The sequence below is a fragment of the Mus caroli genome, unplaced genomic scaffold (genome assembly GCF_978045245.1).
Source record: "Mus caroli unplaced genomic scaffold, Mus_caroli_1 scaffold_8, whole genome shotgun sequence".
NCBI lineage: Eukaryota > Metazoa > Chordata > Mammalia > Rodentia > Muridae > Mus > Mus caroli.
Genome location: NW_028227263.1, coordinates 4,551,993 through 4,572,291, shown reverse-complemented (window position 1 = coordinate 4,572,291; position 20,299 = coordinate 4,551,993). Strand labels below are relative to the sequence as shown.

At 41.0% G+C, this 20,299-nt stretch overlaps 1 protein-coding gene across 1 annotated transcript; it reads right to left on the bottom strand.

The window, feature by feature from the left end:
• Window positions 1-5,894: 5,894 nt before the first annotated feature.
• On the bottom strand, window positions 5,895-19,841 carry LOC110298312 (uncharacterized). Its single transcript, XM_021167479.2, has 3 exons — window positions 19,695-19,841; window positions 16,235-16,361; window positions 5,895-8,453 (listed from the first exon to the last, which is right to left on the bottom strand). The coding sequence occupies exons 1-3, from the start codon at window positions 19,695-19,697 to the stop codon at window positions 6,403-6,405; spliced, it is 2,181 nt and encodes a 726-aa protein (XP_021023138.1). The 5' UTR covers window positions 19,698-19,841; the 3' UTR covers window positions 5,895-6,402.
• Window positions 19,842-20,299: the final 458 nt, after the last annotated feature.

Genomic DNA, 20,299 nt, shown 5'->3' with positions numbered 1-20,299 from the left:
GTGTAGAGATTACTGTAGAGCAAAGTTTAATGTTTCAATTAGATAAGTCAGGTGTGGGGATAATGGAGTAGAGGATCGGAGGCTTAGAGTAAGGGTTAGTGGTTAGGATTAGGAGTTTAGTGTTTGGTGACCAAGCCAGCTCAGTCAACCAGGTCTTGAGGGAGGGAGTGAAGATTAAAGAAAAAATGAGACGATTAGATAACATTATAGTATGACTCCAGCAAATGCTGAAGCGGGTTTAACTTTTTTCCAGTCTTCTTTTATGTCATTCTAGGTACATGCAAAGAATATGGCCAGTTCTAAGGCATAACAAAGTAGTCCAAAAACCAACAGCTCTGAGGCTGGCAAACCGGAGCTGGGAAGACCGCCTCCTGGGGTAGCTGGGTACAGCGTGGGATGTGCCATTTTTTAATATTTCCCAAAACATAAACAAGAGATAAACAAAAGTCTCAAGGTCACTGTTTCTAGAACTTACCCAGATGAACAAGACACAAGGAATACATTCCTCAGCTTGATTTTTCTAGAGCCTACTTCCTTGTCCTAGCCCGATGTCAAATATTCTTGCCAATTTCCTAGAAGTGGCCCCAAGAGCTCTCCACAGTTTGGGGTTAGTGCTGGGTCCTGTAGGCTCATGTCTGAATGCTTGCTCCGCAGTTTGTGGGATTAGGAAAGATTTCTCCTTGTTGAAGAAAGTGTGTCACTAGGAGTGGTCTTTGAGGTTTCAAACACCCTGGTCATCCCCATTCCGCCAGAGACGACTGAATTTTTCTTTATTCTGTTACTTATATTTTTCCTCATTAGTGGTGAGATCTTTTCTCTTTGTAATTACTCTCAAAGAGTAAGAGATCTTATCTCTTTGTAATCAGCTCTAAATCTAAATCAATCAATAAAGCAAAGCAAAGCAGCCAAGACTATTCAGTTCTTTAAATCAAGCCATTGGGTAACTGTCACGGGCAAAGGTTAGCTAGCTCCCCCTACAGGCCTAAACTCAGACTAGCCCTGCCCCTTGATGACTGCAGCCTTCAAGAGAGCTGGCCATGCACCACCACTAGACAGCACAGTAGAGCTGGCCCTGGTGGCTGGCGTAGGTGACAGCTGGTCCAAATGGTATAAGCATGGGAGAGCTGGTCCCATCCCTTGCCTGGGCAAAGCAGGAGACCTAGTGGCACAGGAGAGCTGGCAGGCTGAAGAACTAACTCAGCTACCTCCCAGGCCCAGATCCAGGGCTTTGAGTTAGCCCACCCCAGTGTCTTCCCCATGATCATGAGAAGGGTCTGGTCCTGAAGAACCAACACTGCAGGATCCCATGTCACAGGACAACAACAGAATATCCCAGAGGACTCCTGGTGAGGATCCAGTACTGATGGTGTAACAGAAGCCAGAGGTCTCAAACCATAAAGCTGTTTGGACATAAGGGTATACTGTGTGACACACCGTGTGACACTGCAGCTTCCTGGTGAAGTGCTGTTTTGGTTTTTGGTTGTTGTTGGTTTCCTTTGGGAAGGTCGGTTGTAAGGGCGGAAGGCAGATATAGAGGGACAGAGGCATAAGTGGGACTTGGGCGCATGAAGTGAAATTCACACCAAAAAAAAAAAAATCAATAAAATTAAAAAAAAAAAAAACCACACTTGAGATTCCCTCACTGGCCTTAAAGAGGCTGATCTTAAGACCACCTTCCTACAGCGTAAGTGATCTTCAGTGACACCGAGACAGGGCTTATCCAGACTCACTGGTCGGCCAAGAGGATCTGTGATTGATGCTGCTGCACAACACAATCTCTTGGGGGGAAAAGGAAGAAGACGAAGAATGGCTGTCTCCATTGTCACCAGTAAAGACAGACAGCCTCCTTTAAAGATATTTGGGCAGCCATTATCAGTTGAAAGCAAACTACACCCTTTGGTTTCTCCCTCATGTGATCCATCTTCTTCCTTGTCCTTTCTGCAACCTCAAAGAGGTAGAGACAAATAAGGAGATGCAGAGCAGGAGTGACTGCCCCTCCGTCTGTTCCACCTCGGACATTACACACTTTCACAGGCTGACCAGGAGCTTCCAGAGTGCATGTCTGGCCAATCGGTCCTGCATCTTCCTCCTGGCTAATCATTTCTTCAGGCCATTGATTGAGATGCCTTGGGTCCTGCTCCCCTCTAAGTTTACATCACCGCAAACGGTAGGACCTTAAATCATTGCATCGCTTCCAAAGGAAGCGTCCCACCTCTGAAACTGAAGGTGCTTCTCACACTCATCTTTCCACTCATTGATAAGTCGAGAAGGGAAGTAGTGTACTTCCTGGAATGGAAAAATCAGGGATGCCTGAGGGATCTGGTGGGGACCAGCCTTAACTGTTCTGGTACTACATAGACTAGGCTGGCCTCAAACTCAGACATGCATGTCTCCCTGTCTCCCTTGTGCCAGGATTAAAGGCATACAACTGCCACACCCAGCCCAGGGCAAACTCTGAATTATACCACCCTTCAATTGCTTATTCTGTAAATAAGGAAATCTGTCTAAAATTCCCTGCCCAACTCTTTAGTTTCCTGCAAGATCACCCAGAACTCAGTAGAAAATACAGGATGGACTCAAAAGACAACAGCCCAGAGCTGTAGTATGCTCTAGCCCAGGCAGAATGTGAAATGTCAGAAAGAAATTAGGAGAAATTACCAATCAGTAAAAAGTCCCCAGAGTGCTAGCCTGATCTCTGGAAGGTCCAAGGCCCCAGTGCCTCACAAATCTGTGCCCACTCCCTTAAAGCGCCTGTCTGTTGCCCCTCCCCCACACTCTCTCATTTTAAGTGTCAGGAGACAGATGGAGCCCATAGGCCCTGCCTTCTGTACTCTCACAGAACTGAGCACTGGGAAAGTATACTGAGAACCAAGGGCAGTTCATTCAATCCTCTTAGCAAATAAACTAGATAGTTAGAACTCTAACCCCTTTAGAAGAGAGATGGGGCTGTTACAAGTGAAAAATTATTTTACTGCCCATGAGACTAAAGATGAGGACTTCACAGAATCAAAATGACATCTGTGAAGAACGGAGAGGAGACTGTCTTTCTTGTGGAATGCGGGACCTTTGGAAAGCTAGGGTTAAGCCTCTGGGTTACACGCAGTTATCCCACACAGACTTCAGGAAGATGATGTCTCCATTGTTTCCTCAGATTACAGGAGGCTTGAAGGAACCATAGTGGGAAGTCATTTGCGTTCTCTTTCATGTCAGTAATTACCGTATCAAGATAGGTAAGCACGAAACCCATCCACTCAGAGACATGCACGAGCTGTTTATCTCTTCCATGAGTTTCTTAGTCCTAAAATTGATCCTTATATTATAATAGTTATATATTTCAATGTAGCACAAACCCAAAATAAGTGTACATCATAGGACTCAAAGCATAACATATAAAAATAGAGGTTAAAATTTTACAACCACTGAAGACTCAGAAATCAAGTTTATATACTATATCTCTCCATAATTAATGTTCCAGCAATAATTTTAAGCTTTAATGAAAATGAGAAAATGATCACTTGAGATATCTGCTTACCTGGTACAACGCTGTCAACATGCTCCCTGGGGCCTCCAGTAGTCTAATGCCCATGCCAGAACAATTCACTCACACATGCACAATTCTATACCTCTCTCCTTCTCCTCTGTATGCCCACCCCCTTCTCTCTCTCTCTCTCTCTCTCTCTCTCTCTCTCTCTCTCTCTCTCTCTCTCTCACACACACACACACACACACACACACACAATCTAATCAGAGTATTATAAAATCTTGGAAATAAACTAAGGCTAAAAGCTCTACAGAATTAGTCAAACAAGATACATTAATTTAAGTGCAAGTTTTTGCTTCCATGAAGAGGAAGTTTGAACTTTAAAAAAAAAAATGTATCTTGACAGAATAAAAAAGGAAAAAAAATCCATCTATTGCTGGTTGTTGTCAGTGCACATCTTTAATCCCAGCACTTGGGAGGTGGAGGCAGGCAGATCTCTGTGAGTTCAAGGCCAGCCTGATCTACAGAGTGAGCTCCAAGACAGCCAGTGCTACATAGAGAAACCCTGGAAAAAAAGAAAACAAAAAGTATCTTTTTCAGACAGGAGTCATCTTCACTATTTATAGCTGTGAGCACCCCCTGAATGCCACTAATGATGTACAACTCTACCAAGTTAAAGACTGCCACACATCCTCTCTATATTGGATCTTTCTAATAATTCTTTTTCACCAAGATCTGAAGTTCAAAAAAGGTGTTGCTCTATATTAATGAGCTGGAGTGAGCTGGCAAAGGCATCTGCCACCAACTTGAGAACTTGAGTTGATCCCTGGGACCCATGTGGATGAAGAAGAACTGAGTCCTCCAAGTTGTCCTCTCATACATACATACATACATACATACACACACACACATATACACACATACATACACACACATACATACACACACATACACACACACATACATACATACACACACACACACATACATACACACACATACACACACATATACACACGCACACATACATACATATACACACACACATACACAAACACACATACACACACACCCATACACACACACACATATACATACATACACACACGCACACATACATACATATACACACACACATACACACACACACATACACACACACATACATACATACACACACGCACACATACATACATATACACACACATACATACACACACACATACATACATACACACACACATATACACACACGCACCCATATATAGAGAGGTAATTACATTTGTAAAAAAAAAAATTCTCCAATGTGAACATTTTTACTATTTTCTAAGATGTATATTTTAGACAAGGGTCTCCCACATTCATTACATGTATAATATATCCAGCATGAATTATTTATTAAACAATGTTTGATATCTGAATAAAACTGTTGCCACAGGACAGGAGAAATGACTAATCAGTTGGCAGCCAGCAACCAAATAGCAGCTGATAGCTGTGTGCAATCCAGTCCAGGAGATTTGACACCCTCTTCTGGTCTCCGCAGGGAATGGATCAGGCACACATGTAATGTACAGATATGTGCACAAACAAAACCTCCATACACATAAATAAAATTAATTTAAAAAGCAAAAAAAAAAAAAAAACTCACCATGCAGGCTGAGGAGATGGCTCAATGGAGATAGCAGATGCTATTCAAACATAAAGACCCAAATCCAAATCCCTTCCCCTACACCTAAAACTGGGCATAGGCCAGGCATGGTGGCACACGCTTTCAATTCCAGAACTCGGGAGGCAGAGGCAGGTGGATCTCTGTGATTCAAGGCCAACCTGGTCTACATGGTGAGTCCTAGGATACCCAGAGTTACAGAAAACCTGTCTCAAATCATCATAAATAAATAAATAAATAAATAAATAAATAAATAAATAAATAAATACAAGATAAATAAATACAAGTTAGGCATGACAGCACAACTTTATAACTCTAGCTCTGGAGGTATAGACAATTAATATTATGAAGGCTTGCTGGTCCCAGTCAATGAACTCCAGGTTCATTGAGAAAGCTTATCTCAGAACTTGTGAGATGCCTGCCATCATGCCAAATGACCTAAGTCCAATCCCTGGGACCAACCAGGTAAAGAACTAACTCCTGCAAGTCGTCCTCTAACTCTGAGCACAGACATGTGTGCTTACACAAATAAATAAGTATATAAATAAGTTATTTATTTAAAAATGTCTGAAGACAAGACTGGAGAGTTGGCTTAGAACACACTCGCTCTTGCAGAAGACATGGGTTTGCTTCCGGCAACCAACTGGCTCTAAGAACTGCCTGTAACTCCACTGCCAGGGAATCTGATGCCCTCTTCTGGCTTCTGTGGGCAGTATGTGATGCACAGACATTCATACATTATACACATAAAATACATCCTTTTAAAAAAAATTAAACTTTGTATCAAAAAATAAGGTGAGGTCAGTAAAATGGCTCAGCAGGTAAAGGAACTGTGACCTCCTGTGACCTCCTGAGTTAGATCCCCAAGACCACATGGAAGGACGTAACCAACCCCCCCCCAACTATGACACATGCATGCACATACATACACATGAACACACAAAGCAACATGCTTAACGTAATTTTTTTTTCTTTTTTGGTTTTTGTCGAGACAGGGTTTCTCTGTGTCGCCCTGGCTGTCCTGGAACTCACTTTGTAGACCAGGCTGGCCTCGAACTCAGAAATCTGCCTGCCTCTGTCTCCCGAGTGCTGGGATGAAAGGTGTGTGCCACCACTGCCTGGCACTTAATGTAATTTTTAAAAAAACAAGAAGGTAGAGCAATGGAGGAATTCAATATTAACCTCAGCCTTCCACACATGGTCACATGTGTCCACCTATGTGCACACACACACACAGCTTGCCATAGTCTTTGCATTAGGAACACTTCTTCTCTTCAGTATGAGTTCTTTTATGATATCTGAGGCCTGACCACCTGGAAAAGGCTTTGCCGCAGGCTTCACACGTGTAGGGCTTCTCTCCAGTGTGAAGTCTCTGGTGCAGTGTGAGGTGTGAGTAGTGGTTGAAGGCTTTGCTGCACTGATCACATTTGTAGGGTTTCTCTTTAGTATGCACCCTCTGATGCTCTCTCAGACTTGCGTTCATGGCAAAGGCTTTGCCACACTCGTTACATTTGTAAGGTTTCTCTCCACTGTGAATTCTGTGATGTCTTTTGAGATCTGAACTTTTGGTAAAAGCTTTGCCACATTCCTTGCACTCGTAGGGCTTCTCTCCTGTATGAGTTCTATGGTGGTAATTGAACGCTGAAAAATTGCGAAAGGCTTTGCCACATTCCTTGCACTCATAGGGCTTCTCTCCAGTATGAACTCGCTGGTGCTCTGTAAGCTTTGCAATCTGCGTGAAGGCTTTCTCACACTCTTTACACTTGTAGGGCTTCTCTCCAGTGTGAACTCCAGTGTGGTGATATTTCAGGCTTAACCCACTGTTAAAGGCTTTGCCGCACTCGTTACACTTGAACGGTTTCTCGCCAGTGTGGACGTTTTGGTGTTGAGTAAGCTTTGAAATATCAGCGAAGGTTTTCCCACACTGCTTGCACTTGTGGGGCTTCGATCCAGGATGAATGCTATGACAACGTCTGCTGGTGGAACACTTGACAAAGGATCTACCACATTCTCCATCGTAAATTCTCTGGTGCTTAGCAAGATGGGAGGTTTGATTAAAAGCTAGGCCACAGTCCTCACATTTGTAAGGTTTCTCTCCAGTGTGAATCCTTAGATGTTGTATAAGGTTTGAACTCTTCTTAAAGGTTTTGCCACACTCTTCACAGTCATAAGATTTCTTTCCTGTATGAGAGTTTTGGTGGCAAGCTAAACCTCTACCACTAGCGAAGACTTTGCCACACTCTTTACATTCACGGGGATTCTCTCCATTATGACTTCTCTGGTGTACATTAAGGCCTGAACAACTGCTAAAAGCTTTACCACACTCTCCACATTTGTAGGATTTGGCTCTCCCATGAGTTTTCTGGTGTTCTCGGAGATCTGATTTTTGACGAAAAGTCAGGACACATTCCTCACACTTGTAAGCCTCATCTTGAAGGTGGGAACTCTGAAGATCTTTTAAGCTCTGATGAATGACATCCCCACATTTGTTCCCTCTAAAAACATTCTCTGGAGAAGGAACCTGCTTACCATGATCTGAACCACCGCTGAAGTTTTTGTGTGTCTTGGTACATTCATAAGTTTTCTCTCCAGTAGAGGAATCCTGGGAGTTATTCAGGATACCGCTCTGGCGAACGGTCTGAGAAGTCTCATCACACACACTCTCTGCTCCCCTCTCTGCGTCCCGAATCGTTGTGCCTTTTTTTTTATTTAAGAGTGAGGGATGAGAAAGCTTCTGCCCACATTCATTGACACTGTGTAGTTTGACACAAGTTGTTTGTTTACTACAAAACGATGGCTTTTTTGTAAAAGAGCTCTCTAACTGATCACATTTAGAAATATGTTTATATTCTAATCTAGCTACAGCAATGTTTGAGGAGGAGTTCAATCCAGTGCTCCTTTTTAAATCGATCACCTTACTGGTCGTGTCGTGGAGTCGGCTCCCTTTCAGACATTGCTGCTTTCCTTTCAGAGGAGAGGTAAGTTTCAAATGTGACTGGGAATGTTTGCTGACTGAAAGGTGGGGCTCTTTGTGAGTCACTGCCACCATGTGAGACCTTTTCTGAGATATTTTCTGTCCTTGATCTCTGTTGGCAGAGACACTTTTCTCTGTACCACTGTTAGCTGTCACACACGGTCCACTGCACAGCACTTTTTGACTTTCCGTCTTCCTCTCACTCTCCCACTGTTTCCTCGGATGGAAAATGTCAGCGCCACACTTGCTGAGTCTTCTGCTTAACTCTTCTTGGAAGGAACGCTTCATGTCCTTCTTTGATGAAAAGCCTTTGGTACCATGACGGGATGCCTCTGTAAGAAATAAAAACAAATGACTGGACGCAGGTGAAAACACTTTGCACATACAATATACGAGATCACAGCAGACAGAGAAGCCCATTCAAGCCCGAGGCATCCATTACCACAGCTAACAACATGCTAACCAAATCTACCTGTAAACCTTGCAGAACACCCCAGGTGAACTCAGCACTTAGAGAGGTCATGCAGCCGGGACTGTCACTATGGTAACTACAGCTTTCCAATCCCCAAACAACACTGTGAACTCAGGGAGACAACCTCCACCTCTCTTCCTCATCACACAACTATCATTTTATGATTAGAGAACTGTCTATCCACTCTATTAACACTTATCAAGGAGACAAAATACTGATCCCAGCACTTGAGAGGCAGAGGCAGGCAGACCTCTGAATTTGAGGCCAGTCAGGTCTACAAATGGTGTTCCAGGACAGCCAGGGCTATACAGAAACATGCTGTCTTGGAATGAAAATCAAAAAGAGAGAGAGAGAGAAAACACTTAATTACTTAATATTTAGTTATTCACCGAGCTGCACAGCAGCACTCCTGACACTATTTGAGCTATTAATGTTTTGTAGCCTTTAATCTAAGTCTCCCAATGAGCAAAGTCACTAAGGTTACCGTTTCCAAATTCCACATGAGTGAGATCATACAGGAACTGATTTGATCTTTGGCTTATTTCTCTTCATGTAAACCCTGTGTGTTACCCATGTTGCTATGACTGAATGAACAGTGATCTCCTATAATATAACACGTCTTTATTCATTTATCCATGGAAAGCCACTTAGATTGATTTATGCAACACTGAACACAGCAGTAAAGCTATTTATTATACATACTGATGTAGCATTCCTTAGCTAAACATTCAGGAGTGAAATTGCTAGATTATGTGGTCATTCTCTGTGTGTGTGTGTGTGTGTGTGTGTGTGTGTGTGTGTATAGTAACTTCTATACTGTTTCCCACAACTTCACTAATCTACTGTTCGCTGGTTTAAAAATGGGCAAATCTCAGTGAAAATTAACAACATACAAAGAGACAGAGAGACTTAGCTCAACTGAAAGCCAAATAAGATTCAAGAAAACTCTGATTTATGAATTAGCTAAAGAACTCAACCTTTAAAGAAGTAAAATGACCTAAATTAGAATAAAGAAAGCAACAAAAGAAATAAAATGAGAACATGAACAGAAAGGTAACAACTATGAATTGAAGTAGAAATTATATACCTAAAGAATTCAATAAAAACTAATGGCTGAGCCAAGGACATGCTGGGTAGAGAGCAAAAGACCTACTAGAAACCAGCAGGACAGAAGGAGAGAAGTTGTCCTCTGGCTTCCACATCCACACAGCACACATGCATGCTCACATATACTTATACACACATACATATTATATGTATATACACATACATATACGCACGCACACACGTAAGTGTAATAGAAAGATTTCTATAAGTAACAATGGCCATGAAATTGGAAGTATGAGAACCAGTATGCTATCAAAATTCAAAAACCTCAACATCTCCAACTGGGATTATCAGAAAAAAGATTCAAAATGAAACACATTCTAACCAGAGTTTCAAAAGTCATAAAAAGTCCTGAGAGACACTGGAAGCAGTAAATATGCCATCTGCAAGGATGCTCTGGTGACTGCTTTGTTATTCAGGCAGAAAATGCAGTCAAGGAGAGCTAGGGATACAGAGCTAAAAGAACAAAAACAACCAAGAACACTGTAGCCAGCAAATGGCCATCAACAGTGAAGGGGATGTCCTACACTTGACTATTCCAGGGAGCCCTGACCACTGAAGAATAAATTAATGCTGGAAGGTTACACAAATCATAGGAAATCTTAAAGCTCTCTGAGAAAAACAAATACTTATATAAATATAGAATCCTCTAGTTCTCTCATGATGGCACATATTTTTAACTCCTTTATAGACTATGAAAGAAAAAATATAACCACCATAAAAACTGATAAATAGCTATGTAATGTAAAGTAGCTCTCTTAAAGTAAAAGCTAAGGATTTTACATGGGATTAAAGTCAATTTATTACCAATTTGAAGTAGTGTTATACATTTAAAATGCTTTTTATATTCCCCTTATAAATTGCAAAATATTCATAGAAGATAAAGGAAATAGAAAAGGCATAATAAAAAGTCAGTGACAAAAAAACAGTAAGAAAGGTAGGAAAAACAATTATAAGAAATAAATAATAATAATTTCTTTTTCAGTAAGTTTGTTAAATAAAAATTGTTTTATATTTAATCCCCAATCAAAATACATAAATTAACTAAAGGAATTAAACTTTTAAAAAAAAAACTAATCATGGGGCTAGAGAGATGGCTCAGGAGTTAAGAGCACACTGGCTACTCTTCCAGAGGTCCTGAGTTCAATTCCCAGCACCCACATGGTGGCTCACAACCATCTGGAACTCTAGTTCCAAGGGATCTAAAACCCTCTTTTGGCATGAGCACCAAACACACAAATGACACACAAACATGCATGCAAGTAAAATACTCATACTCATAAAATAAAAATAATAATGTCTAAGCATATGCTATCTACAGTAAACTTCTTTTTGATGGCCTTTGCTCTATATGGAGTACAATGAAGATTAAGTAGGAGCCACCAGTAATCTCTTTAGACCTAAGACCAAAAAAAAAAAAAAAAAAAAAAGCCAAAAGCAAATGGATAAAGAAGGAACTGCCCATAGTAAGTAATCACACAAAAGCAGAGGTAGCTATAATTATATTGTATAATTTACACTTTAAACTTCTTACACAAGATGAAATTATATTGTATAAATTACACTTTAAACTTCTTACACAAGATGAAATACGCTACAAGACTAAAGCTCTAATAAGACAAGAGAAGATTCTTATATAAGGGGGGAAAGTCATACCTAAACATGATAAAAGCAATCTAGAGCAAACCAGGAGCCAACATCAAAGTAAATGGTGAGAAGCTTGAAGCAATCCCACTAAAATCAGGGACTAGACAAGGCTGTCCACTCTCTCTATACCTATTCAACATTGTACTTGAAGTCCTACCCAGAGCAATTCGACAACAAAAGGAGATCAAGGGAATACAAATTGGAAAAGATGAAGTCAAAATATCACTTTTTGCAGATGATATGATAGTATATATAAGTGACCCTAAAAATTCCACCAGAGAACTCCTAAACCTGATAAACAGCTTCGGTGAAGTAGCTGGATATAAAATTAACTCAAACAAGTCAATGGCCTTTCTCTACACAAAGAATAAACAGGCTGAGAAAGAAATTAGGAAACAACACCCTTCTCAATAGTCACAAATAATATAAAATATCTTGGCGTGACTCTAAGGAAGTGAAAGATCTCTATGATAAGAACTTCAAGTCTCTGAAGAAAGAAATTAAAGAAGATCTCAGAAGATGGAAAGATCTCCCATGCTCATGGATTGGCAGGATCAACATTGTAAAAATGGCTATCTTGCCAAAAGCAATCTACAGATTCAATGCAATCCCCATCAAAATTCCAACTCAATTCTTCAACGAATTAGAAAGAGCACTCTGCAAATTCATCTGGAATAACAAAAAACCTAGGATAGCAAAAACTCTTCTCAAGGATAAAAGAACCTCTGGTGGAATCACCATGCCTGACCTAAAGCTTTACTACAGAGCAATTGTGATAAAAACTGCATGGTACTGGTATAGTGACAGACAAGTAGACCAATGGAATAGAATTGAAGACCCAGAAGTGAACCCACACACCTATGGTCACTTGATCTTCGACAAGGGAGCTAAAACCATCCAGTGGAAGAAAGAAAGCATTTTCAACAAATGGTGCTGGCACAACTGGTTGTTATCATGTAGAAGAATGCGAATCGATCCATTCCTATCTCCTTGTACTAAGGTCAAATCTAAGTGGATCAAGGAACTTCACATAAAACCAGAGACACTGAAACTTATAGAGGAGAAAGTGGAGAAAAGCCTCGAAGATATGGGCACAGGGGAAAAATTTCTGAATAGAACAGCAATGGCTTGTGCTGTAAGATCGAGAATTGACAAATGGGACCTCATGAAACTGCAAAGCTTCTGCAAGGCAAAAGACACCGTCAATAAGACAAAAAGACCACCAATAGATTGGGAAAAGATCTTTACCTATCCTAAATCAGATAGGGGACTAATATCCAATATATATAAAGAACTCAAGAAGGTGGACTCCAGAAAATCAAATAACCCCATTAAAAAATGGGGCTCAGAACTGAACAAAGAATTCTCACCTGAAGAATACCGAATGGCAGAGAAGCACCTGAAAAAATGTTCAACATCCTTAATCATCTGGGAAATGCAAATTAAAACAACCCTGAGATTCCACCTCACACCAGTCAGAATGGCTAAGATCAAAAATTCAGGTGACAGCAGATGCTGGCGAGGATGTGGATCTCCTGGGCATATATCCAGAAGATGTCCCAACCGGTAAGAAGGACACATGCTCCACTATGTTCATAGCAGCCTTATTTATGATAGCCAGAAGCTGGAAAGAACCCAGATGCCCCTCAACAGAGGAATGGATACAGAAAATGTGGTACATTTACACAATGGAGTACTACTCAGCTATTAAAAAGAATGAATTTATGAAATTCCTAGCCAAATGGATGGACCTGGAGGGCATCATCCTGAGTGAGGTAACACAATCACAAAGGAACACACACAATATGTACTCACTGATAAGTGGATATTAGCCCAAAACTTAGGATACCCAAGATATAAGATACAATTTGCTAAACGCATGAAACTCAAGAAGAATGAAGACCAAAGTGTGGACACTGTGCCCCTTCTTAAAATTGGGAACAAAACACCCATGGAAGGAGTTACAGAGACAAAGTTTGGAGCTGTGATGAAAGGATGGACCATCTAGAGACTGCCATATCCAGGGATCCATCCCATAATCAGCTTCCAAACGCTGACACCATTGCATACACTAGCAAGATTTTGCTGAAAGGACCCTGATATAGCTGTCTCTTGTGAGATTATGCCGGGGCCTAGCAAACACAGAAGTGGATGCTCACAGTCAGCTATTGGATGGATCACAGGGCCCCCAATGGAGGAGCTAGAGAAAGTAACCAAGGAGCTAAAGGGATCTGCAACCCTATAGGTGGAACAACATTATGAACTAACCAGTACCCCGGAGCTCTTGACTCTAGCTGCATATGTATCAAAAGATGGCCTAGTTGGCCATCACTGGAAAGAGAGGCCCATTGGACATGCAAACTTTATATGCCCCAGTACAGGGGAACACCAGGGCCAAAAAAATGGGAATGGGTGGGTAGGGAAGTGGGGGGGAGGGTATAGGGGACTTTTAGGATAGCATTGGAAATGTAATTGAGGAAAATACGTAATAAAAAAATATTAAAAATAAAAAAATAAGGGGGGAAAGCTAATCATGGTAGCTCATGCCTGTGATTCTAGTACTGGGGAGGTTGAAGCAAAACAGTTGTCACAAGTTCCAAGGAAGCCCAAGCTACAGAAGGATACCTTATTTAAATAAAATTAAACTAAATTAAGCTACAATTAAATAAAACAAACTATAAATAATAAAAGGGATCATTTTCTAGGATATTGTTTATACACACACACATTGTATATATATATATATATATATATATATATATATACACACACACGCACACATATACAATCTGTAATGTCATATACTCTAAATATAGACAACAGATACTGATTGAACTGAAAATAAAATGAAAAGCAACACATTAATAATTGGATTCAATTTCTCACTTGTAGCAGAAATAAAGCCAGAGAGCACGGAAACCAGGAAACAAGAGGCCATTCAAAATATACAACCAATCAAAGTATCCCAGATACACCAAGTGTTATGCACAAAATGGCCTGGATGGATATTAACATGCTGAAATTCGTTTCTAACCGCAGAGGAAAAAATAAAAACTAAAGAGAAGAAATCAATAATGAAAGAAAAATCAGAAAATCAATAAATTTGTGGCAATTAAATAAAAACAGGTCTTGCTCAAAAACTGGAAAGCTTTAATAAAAATATATATACTACCAAAACTGATCTAGAGAGTCTATGCAACAGCTATCAAAATCCCAATTTCACTTTTTTTTTTTTTAACGATCTAGAAAAGGCTATTGTAAAACCCATATGTGATCTCAAAGATCCCTGAAGAACTCAGTAACAGCATGGGAGCACCATCCTGCTCTGTTATAATACGATCCCAGCATCATTATAAAACATATTAACCTATAGTAATCAAGATGGTAATTAACACAGAGATGAGGTTTGATGAATACGTAGGGCGATCGCTACATAGAAAGGAGAAGACTTAAGGTTTCAGAGCAGGATACAGAGATGCCCTTCTGTAATAATAGCAGGAGGGCCAAAGCAAGACCTCTGAAGCACTATTGCCATTCAAAGTCTCTCCACCGCTTTGTAAGCCCAGCCTCCTCTTTAGCTTGGGCCTCTCACCTCCTTCATTAATTCTACCCACCTGGGTGTTGACACCCAGACTGACTCAGACTTTCTCACAGGCCCTGATGAGAGGACAAAGAGACCACTAGTTCTGCCTCTTTGTCCGTGAACAAACTTGGTAAGGTTCTGTCTGAGGCTGGAGTCAAGGTTTCAGCTCCTAGGAACCTGGCTTTTTCCCCTGAATGGGCTGTGGTTATCAATTGTAAGGCTACTGTGTCTGAGGTATCCTGTGTTCTCTTTGCCAACATGTGATTTAGCTCTCTGCCGACCTTGGCTCATTTCTCCCCTACAAAAAGTACATAAGACGCTGTACTTCTTAATAAACTTGCCCAGCATAAGACAGCTTATGCAAGACCTCCTGACCCCAGCTTTCTATCCTCCCTACCCTCTCATTCCATGGTCCTTTCTCTCTCAGGAACCTGTCACTGAAGAAGGACCCACTGGTCCAGGTCACCTGGTCATACAGCTACTGTCTCATGTATCTTTGACACTCCAAGGCTCTTTCCTTCACTCTGCAAAGACCATGTACGGCTTACAGATAGCAAGACTTGCTTATGGGAAAACAGAATACGATGCTTGCGATTTTCAAAGTAAGTAATGACATCTCTATTCCAGTTATGTGATTAATACAAAAAAAAAAAAAAGATTCAATGGGGCTAAAGAGATGGCTCAGCAGTTAAGAGTGCTTACTGCTCTTGCAGCAGACCTGGGTTCAGTTCCCAGCATCCACATGCAAGCTCATAACCACATCTAACTCCAGTTCCAGGAGATCCAGGCCTTGTCTGACCGTCATGGGCTCCTGCACATAAGGGCGCACAGACATTCTCTCAGACCCACGTTCATACACATAAAATGAATATCTGTTTTCTAAAAGGTACAACAAGATTCTAGAAATCTGTTTCTCCAAACGTTGATTCTTCAGACCTGGTCTAATACTTACAGAAGAATTCCAATTTGCAAATCCTGGAATCTACTTCCAGCTACTACCAAATCAAAGGTGAAGGGAAGACAGTGTATTTTTGGATGTAGGCCACAGTATTTTTAACCAATGAGTTCCTAATAACGACCACAAAGGGTTATTACCCCACAAAAAGGGTGTGTACTATCCCAAGAAATAGAGTGGGTTATAAGCACATCATGAATATTTTTATTTATACCAAAAAAATACCTCACTTCTTCCCAAAAGGCAAGGATCTGGAATACACTCATGCAGTGTAAAGGTATGCAGGAGATGCTCCCCAAAGAAAGTTAACTAGTGTTGGTGGTACACCTCTGAGGAAAGCTGTCCTCACCCACAGACAGCAGGTTTCTGCAATTCTCCACCATTACATCCCTGTATAAGTCCCGCTGAGCAGAGTCCAGACATTCCCACTCCTCTGGAGAAAAAATAATGGCCACATCATCAAACGTTATCGGCTCCTAAAAGAAACAGAAATAATATGTTAACCATTTTAACATCGACAAGAGTTCCTAATTTGGTCAAAGATGAAGAGTGTTAGAACTGATTGTGACAGTGGCCTTAATTATTCATTAAAATAATTTGGTTGGTTGGTTAGGTGGTTTTTTGAAAACAGGGTCTATATATCTTAGCTGGCCTCCAGTTCACAGAGACTGACCGCCTCTGCCTGGGATCAAAGGCACACACCAGCACACAAAGCCCTAATTAAGGTTCTTTTTTTATTGAGAAAAAACAATTTTGTCTAATTTAAAGATTTTGTAAAGTGCTTTTTCCAAAGTAAGCTGGGCATTGTGGCACTCACTTTTAATCTCATCTTGAGAGGTAAAGGCAGGAGGATCTCTATGAGTTCAAGGCCAGCCTGGTCTACAGAGTAAGTGCCAAGTTAGACAAGACTACATAGTGAGAAGCTGCCTCAAAAAAAAAAAAAATATTAAAGCAAGTCAAAACAACACAAAAAGGAGGCAACAAATAAAAAAATAAATAAATAAAAGGTTTGGGTTGGTCATGGGTTGGGCGTGGCGGCAATGCCTTTACTGAGACTTGGGAGGAAGAGGTAGGCCTGGTCTACATAGTGAGTTCCAGACAGCCACAGTTATACAGTGAAATTCTGTTTTAAAAGAGAAAAAAAAGTAAAAGTTTTTAAGTGTAAAAATGTATTTTGGGAAAGAAAGATTATGATAAAAAACCTTGGCATAATAAAAAAGTTATATAATAAAATAAGATTTTTATACTAAAATAAGATCATTGGAATATGAAAAAACTATATGCTTGAGACTGGGGAAATATACGGCTCAGTGCTTAAGAGCATGCACTGTTCTTGAAGGGGACTTGCGTTCAGTTCCTGGCACACAGAGTAGGCAGTTCACAACCTGCACACCTCCAGCTCTGGGGGATCTGGTGTCCCTCTCTGGCTTCTACAGACAGTCAATCACATGTACAAATCCACTAACGCACAGAATTAAACATTTTAAATTAAATCTTAAAAAACTATGCCAGGTGGTAGTGGTGGTATAGACCTTTAATCCCAGCACCCGGGGAGGCAGAGGTAGATGGATCTCTCTGAGTTCAAGGCCAGCCTGGTCTAAAAAATAAGTTCCAGGACAGCCAGGGCTATGAAGAGAAACCCTGTCTCAAAAAAAAAAAAAAAACTAAAACAAAACTAAAAATTTTAAAACTATAGGCTTATGTAAAAAAATAATTTAGGATGGACGCCTTTAATCCCAGCACTCAGAAGTCAGAAGCAAGTGGAGGGAGCTCTGTGCGCTTAGGTCACCTTGGTCTATACCTTGGTCTTCCAAACCAGCTAAAGCTACACAGTGAGCCCTTGTCTCAAAATAATTAATAATAATTAATAATAACTAGGTGGCCCAAGAGCTAATTCCTATCCTCATATCCTTCCCCTCAAAATAATAATCACTCTAAGACTTTATGCAACCATAAAAAAGAAGCGGATCAAGCTATATTCAGGAGAATAAATCAGACCAGAAAATGTTTATGCAAAATAAGCCATACTTGGGCAAGGATGTCACCCTTCCTCTCACATGTAGAAACTACAGAGGGACAGAGGAGCAGACATCTCTGTCTCAGACCGGCCTGAAGCTGCTGGGACCCACAGGGCCTGCAGGGAGCCAGGGAGAAGGGAGGGTGTGGGAAAGCGACCAGAGGGTGACCAAAGTGTGACATGCATGTAAACAAGTGCCTCTCTAAACCTGCCCATCTGTACAATTAGTGCAAAATGGTTACACGTTTTAAAGATAAGGAAAACAAAACAAAATTCATAAATAATAAAACTTTTATTTTATGTACCCATATAAAATAACTACACATCAAAAACAACAGACAAGCCAGGATGGTGGTGCATGCCTTTAATCTTAACACTCAAGGGGCAGAGGCAGGTGGATCTATCTCTGTGAATTCTAAGCTAGCCAGGACTACACCCTGAGACCCTGTCTCGGAGTTGGGAGGAGAAAGACCAGACATTTTTATTTTGATATAAGTAAGAAATACACAGCCAGGCGTGGTGGCACACACCTTTAATCCCAGCACTAGGGAGGCAGAGGCAGGCAGATTTCTGAGTTCGAGGCCAGCCTGGTCTAAAACGTGAGTTCCAGGACAGCCAGGGCTATACAGAGAAACTCTGTCTCGAAAAAACAAAACAAAAAAAAAAAAAAAAGAAAGAAAGAAAGAAATACACTGTCAAAAATAAACTTACTAATCTATTTGAAACTATGGTTTGCTTTCTCTTCAGACACTATTAATATGCACACACCTAACAACACAAATTAAGAGCAACATCTGAGTCTTACACTTTCTTCAATTTTTTTTCCTATTCTTTATTAACTATCTGTTTTGAGCTATATTTTGGATTTTTAAGACACTTGGGAATATATGATATTATTTTCCTGAAAATAAAAGAAAGGAGTGTATATCTATGACAAGAAAATGTGCTACAATGAAAAGCTGCCCACTAAGGTCTGCTTCAGGCCCTTCACGAGTAAAGCCAGTATCTTCCATAAATGTGAGCCTTCATTCCCAAAAGCAAAACATGCACAGAAGTTTAAAAGCTTCTGAATCAAATATAATGATTTATGCAGGATACTTAAGGAATCCCCAAGCTTGAGAGATGGATCCGTGGTTTAAAATCCCTTGCTGTTCTTACAGAGAACCAGTTTGGCTCCCATTGCCCATGACAGGTGACTCACAACTGCCACCCCTGATCAGCAGATACAATGAGCTCATCCACAAGCACGTCACATTTGCGTGTGTGCATGCGTATACCTAAAATAACAATAAAAATGTTAATTCCACAAGATAAAGAAAAAAGCAGTTATTGATATAATGGAAAATCTGGCCGACTGCACATTAACCAAGTTTTCATCAGTTATGTAGAACAAAATGGCAGAAAGCAGCATCTGGCTCCAGCATCTTTCTTGCCCAGCTGCTGATGGAAACCACACAAGCCAGCCAATAGGGATCCTTCCCTGAGATCACGGTGATCAGCACATCTGAAGTGTATTGCAGGAACACAGCCGCCCAGAGATGGCTCGCTCAGCAGGATCTGAGCACACTACGCAGGGTGGGCAACTAACAGCTTTACCAGGGACCCACTGTCCGCCTAGCACCACCCTGCCAAAGACGAGACCCAGAGACCCCACTGTCTGCACAGCCCCGCCCCAAAACGGAGGAGAGTTGAACACCACCCCCATCCCCCACCCCACCCCCGCTACCCTGGGGCAGACTCCAGGGAGACCTGTGGAGGCTGGATCCCGCCAGGACGTCAGGCAGACACTCACCATCTCCTCGCTTCTATAGTATCCCGGGCCCCTACGCGTGCCTCTGGGACCAGATCGCAGGATGACAAAGCACCTAACAACGTCAGTGCCTCTGCAGCAGAACAGCAGGAGCTCCCAAAGGTGCCAAAGATGGCCAGCTCCAGCGAAAGCACGCGAGGTTTTGAGAGCCTGCCCACCGCTCTGGCCACGTTCCTAATTGGACAGTTATCAAACAACACCTCTGATTGGACAGGGCTCCAGGCCCAATTCCTCTACCTTAGGATGGCAATAAATGATTGCTGTTGATCTGTTTTGCATTGGGTTTGGGTTTCAATTTCAATTTGGTTTGGGTGGATTGAGCCCAGGACTTCTGTCAGTAGCTATGTTAAAGGCAAATTTTCCACCAGGAGGACATAGCCCATCAAAAGACATTTTAATTTAACTTTATATAGTCATTATCAATTTATTGATATGTAAATGATCTGTAAATATTCATACAGAGGAATATAATGATAGTTACCTTTAAGCCCATCAAAAGGCATTTTAATTTAACTTTAAATAGTCATATCAATTTATTGATATGTAAATGATCTGTAAATATTCACACAGAAGAATATAATGATCGC

Coding starts and splice junctions, on each gene's coding strand:
- LOC110298312 (XM_021167479.2), bottom strand. Junction 8,454..16,234: donor CAGAAACCTGCTGTCTGTGG/GTGAGGACAGCT, acceptor TATTTCTTACAG/AGGCATCCCGTCATGGTACC.